The sequence below is a fragment of the Populus euphratica genome, unplaced genomic scaffold, assembly GCF_000495115.2.
Source record: "Populus euphratica unplaced genomic scaffold, PopEup_1.0 scaffold56.1, whole genome shotgun sequence".
NCBI classification, from domain to species: domain Eukaryota; kingdom Viridiplantae; phylum Streptophyta; class Magnoliopsida; order Malpighiales; family Salicaceae; genus Populus; species Populus euphratica.
The window spans coordinates 53685-58611 of record NW_011499930.1 but is presented as its reverse complement, the minus strand read 5'-3'; the positions used below and the strand labels follow the sequence as shown (position 1 = coordinate 58611).

The 4927-nt window shown below is 35.0% G+C and overlaps 1 protein-coding gene across 1 annotated transcript; it reads right to left on the bottom strand.

Moving 5' to 3' along the window:
* Positions 1–615: 615 nt before the first annotated feature.
* Positions 616–3450, bottom strand: LOC105135956 (Putative adipose-regulatory protein (Seipin)). The gene is made up of 2 exons (XM_011041070.1): positions 2089–3450; positions 616–1377 (listed from the first exon to the last, which is right to left on the bottom strand). The coding sequence occupies exons 1-2, from the start codon at positions 3307–3309 to the stop codon at positions 892–894; spliced, it is 1707 nt and encodes a 568-aa protein (XP_011039372.1). The 5' UTR covers positions 3310–3450; the 3' UTR covers positions 616–891.
* Positions 3451–4927: the final 1477 nt, after the last annotated feature.

Sequence of the window (4927 nt, the reverse complement as noted above, 5' to 3'; positions counted from 1 at the left end):
AAATTGCTAGAGGCTGTCTGGATAACAAAATTTGGCTGAAATGCACATATAAGATGCTTTTAGTTCACAAATCAGTTAGATATCAGTTCTGGGTGCGTGCCCTAAACTTAAAAGAACATAGCATAGCTACAAATCTTGGTGCTGAGACAATCATGAATCATTCAAAGTTCTATTAAAGGAACCTGTTTAAACAAGGTTTGGTTTTCAAAACACTAAATTCAGCATGGCATGCTTTCTAGTGTAGTTTCTAAGAACATAACCCATATTTAGTCCAGACCAGAATCAGGCAAGGAAACAGCATGATCTCTTTGCGTACACTGCTCTATATAGGCCATTTACTCAGTATGTCCAGCTAATCTTTAATTTCACATCACGATTAATGCCTGTCAATTATTTTTTCTGCAGGGTGGCATGACGTAGAATTCTAAAAACAATCGAGAAATGGGGTCCCAAGGGCATTAAATTATATGGAAGTCTCAACATGTCCTTGTTTGCTTCATTCTTGAAAGCATTTCCCAAGCTCTAGGAACAAAATACAACAATTCGCGCCACTTCCCTTTGTTTAGCTTTTCACATAGCATTATCTATATGCAACTGAATTTTGCATTCAAGTTATAGCTATACAGCATTATTGATTTAGCTTTGTATTACGCAACACCCAGCCAGTGATATTTAAAAGTCTTCCTGCCATGTAATATTCACAAATTACAACTGATTGATATTGAATTTATACTGATGATAAAAGAAAAAAAAATTAATGAATTGGTGGAGAACTATGTTAAAATGGCATACTTAACTATATGTGAAATGTTACAGCAACTTTAACACTGCAGTTAGGTTAACTTTTCTTTTATCGTCTTGATCAAGTGCACCGGAACTTGGTATCAAGTATCAACTTTGTGCAGGGACGTCGTTTGGAGTACTATTGTTGATAGCAGAACCATCTCTCAGCATTGCTCTTGGAATAATAACAGACCTACAACATAACAGAACAATCGGCAACTCCATCATAAATAAAACCATGGCAGCCCATATGAATATGGTTTTCTTCCAATACCATATAATCCTTTTTAAAAGAGGAAGTTCTGATTCAAGTACGATGGATGCATCATATATTTCAGGGATACCAGCTCCAGGTCTGTATTCAGCTCTATGTCCAATTATCACCTTCAAGCAGGAAGTAGGCACGTCACGTTCCGTAAAACCTTTTATCTTCAATGCCAAAGTCTGGGACTCAGATATGTAGCCAGCAACAAGAGGGGCAGCCTTTAAAAAAGTCAATAAAACACGGATAGGCTCACTTCTGAATTTTAAAATGCATGGATGGCTTTTGCTGGCAAGGGTTTTCCCATCAGCAGAGAGGAAGTCTGCACGGATCTGCAAATGAACAAATGAAGCACGTCAGGGCAAGCATTTCAGAAAGATTAAAAGAAAATCATTGATGATTAGTATCTGAAGTATAAGGAGGTTTTATTTCTTCTTTCCTTAAATAAACAGAACAAGTTCAACTCTGTACAAGTTTTCACTTAATTAAATACCACTGTGATAGCTTCTTCTTGTTATAGGTCATGCCAAAAAAGAAGAAGGTTCCTTAAAGATAAGGATGCAGATAAATATCACCAATTCCTCTGCCAAAATAGATGGTAGGTTGCTGCCACCTTCACTTTCACATATTCTTAAAAGAGCTTTCATGTTAGCAAGAGACAACCAAAATGCCTTAACAGTCTAGTCCTAGTAAATTTGAACAGGCGCAATATAAGAACTTGTACGATTTTATGCTGAATTACAGGACACAGCAATGGAGAAACCATAGCATTGCCTCGTCAAATTAATATTTCACAACTAGAAAGCTAACAAATCTTCCCTGACATGTGAGGTTACTAGTCCGATGGTAATTTTATCCCCCAAGTTCTCACATGGCAGTCTCAGTTCGAAAACATATTTCAAACAAAACCCGTAGAATTTAAAGCATTATGATGCAGTTCAGTTCCACAAAACAAAATGGCTACAAACCAAGTAACAAACTATAAACTACAGCATAGCAACCAAAACACTGCAAATTCCTTGCCCAATGAATAAAAAATGTACCTGAAAAACCCCAAGATTTCTGTTGTACTCTGACTCTGGCAGTGTCAACAAAACAGAAACTTGCAACTTGTGATTAGGCGGTATAACCCGAGTATTTAAGCTCTTGATATCTCCAATATTCTCTTCACAAGAAGCAACACCACCACAAGACTGTATGGGCACACATGCAACTGGATTGTCTTTCGTATAGTCAAAATTCAAATCCTGCCTTATTTTTATCGGTTCCTCCACCAAATATCTCATTAAAAACCCACTAAGCATAACCGAGAACACCAATAATCCACACAAAATGACACAAACATAGCATGACCAAAACAAGCCCCACCCAAATTGCATCAAAAGGCTCCATATTGTTTTATGTTCCTTTAACCAATCATCTAAAAAAGAACCAAAAAACCCACCAACCAAATTCCATAAAGAAACCAACTTCCGGACAATAAATCCTCTACCCCGTCTTATAGCTCCAAATGGATCCACAACTAGCATATAAAAACAATACAAAATCCACAAGGGAAATGTGATAGAATAAACTAACAAATTTAATTGGAATCCAACTGCCTTAATCACCAACCCAGCTACGAACATAAGTAAATTTGTTGACTCATCGAGTTCACCCGCTGAGGCTGCCGAGTCAGCAACCCGGTCGTCATTCGCTGTAGTCACCATCGATTCATCCTTCTTCTCCTCATCCCCGACACCTCCCACCGCAGATGATTCAGCTCGTCGAGGTGACTTGTCGAGTTCACCCGCTGAGTCTACCGAGTCACCAACTCGGTCGTCATTCGCCCTCGTCACCGTCGATTCTTCCTTCTCCTCCTCCTCCCCAACACCTCCCACCGCAGATGAGTCAGCTCGTCTAGCGCAAACTCGATCGGAAATCGACCGAGTTGACTCAGCGCCATCCAAATTCCTCTTATTTCCCTTCAAATCGTGATAAAGTTTAAGCCTGCTCTCTCTCCTCCTCTTTCCGGGGTCGTCAATTACTAAGGCATCTGAACCGATCAAAGAGGGATCTGCATGGGCGTCTTTGATTCCAACGAGAGATATAGAGCGGTGCCGGAGACCGGAGACCGGAGAGGAAGTATCCGGTGAGTGATCGTAGAGAGTGGAGGTTGAGGTGGAAAGAGTTGATTGGTCGGTGACTATGCAATCGTGAAAGGGGAAGTCATCGAGCGCGTCGAAGAAGAAACCGTCGCCGTCGTTTTGATCTGGGGGTTCCATTGAAATCAATATTCCATTGTAATAATTTCGGTTACGATTTGGGAATATTTTTTTCGTTTTCGGTGGACGATTTGATAGAGGAAATGTGAAGCCATTATTTTTTATTCTTTTGCTGTTTCTGAGCTACAGTCCGTTCACCTTCGTTTGGATTGTCGGTGCCACGTGGTATTAGTTGGAACTCTTGTACACGCGGCATGATTTCAACCGTTTGATCTCTCCAGTTCGTTGCTTTATTGTTTGCTAAATATTTTCTTAATGGACAGAAATCTTTGCGTGGATTGGCTAATAATAATAATAAATAATAATAATAATAATCCGATTGCTTTACAAGAATGAGAACAATCAAAAGAAGAAAAGAATGAGAACAATCAAGAATGAGAATAATCCGAAAGCAAGTGAGTTTTGGCCCAGTGGTAGGAGAGTTTTGGCGCAGTGATAGAAGGAGTTTGTTCTTTTTTTTTATATTTGAGTTCGAATCTTACTATATATGTCTGTCATTTTTACGATATCTTACCTGTTCATTAGACTTGCAGGATGTTTAGTGGACCGTGGGGATTAATCGTGGTGTGCGTGAGCTGACCTGGACACTCCATGTAAATAAAAAAAAAAATAATGACGGGGTGTGTACCTTATTTAGATTTAAGATTTGATTTTTAAAAATTATTAATTTAAATTTTATAATTTTTTAGGTTATTAAAATTTATATAGTTATTAATTTAAAATTCATGTAATTAGTTAAAATAATTATAAATTCATTCAAACATCTATATTGATAAAAAATAATACATAATTTAATTAGTTTGATTATAAATTTATTTTTTAATAATTATAAATTAAGTTTGAAATATTTTAAAACCATTAAAAATTTATATAACCATGAATTTTAAAATTTATAAAATTTATATAAATTTATATAAATGATTAGAATATTTATATTAATTTAAAAAATTCTTAATATAGATGACGGGAGATCTTATCACTTATTATTTCTTAAAAAAATTATTTTATTTTTATTTTATTTTAAATTATGATATAACTTTTAAAATTATATAACATTTTATATCTTAAAAGAAAACTAAAAAAAATTATTTACAAGATTGCAACTACATTCCAGTTAAAAACTAGAATGCTATCTATCCACAGCTGTTCGCCTTGCAACTTCATCATAAGGGTTGTTCACAGAACCATCGGGAGAAAATAGTAAAATCAGTAAACCTGGAAACACTGAGGTTGATGGCTCATTTGGAGAACATGACGAAGCACAGGCGGTTCTTATTTATCGGAGTCATGTTTGTTTTTAAAAAAATTATTTTTTAAATTTTTTAGTATTTAGATATTATTAAAAAAATTGGTTAATAAAAAATATTTTTTTATTAACAAAAAATACTTTTAATCAAAGAAAATATTTTTTAGTAAAAAAAAAAATTAACTTGGTTTTTAGAAAGTATTTTTTTTTTTAGCTCTATTTGTTTTCTAGAAAGTGGTTTTCAGGATAACACTTTTTAAACTTTCTTATGTTTGTTTTTCAAAAAGTTTTTATCAATGAAAATATTTTTTAGTAAAAAAAAAAATTAACTTGGTTTTTAGAAAGTATTTTTTTTTTTACCTCTTTTTGTTT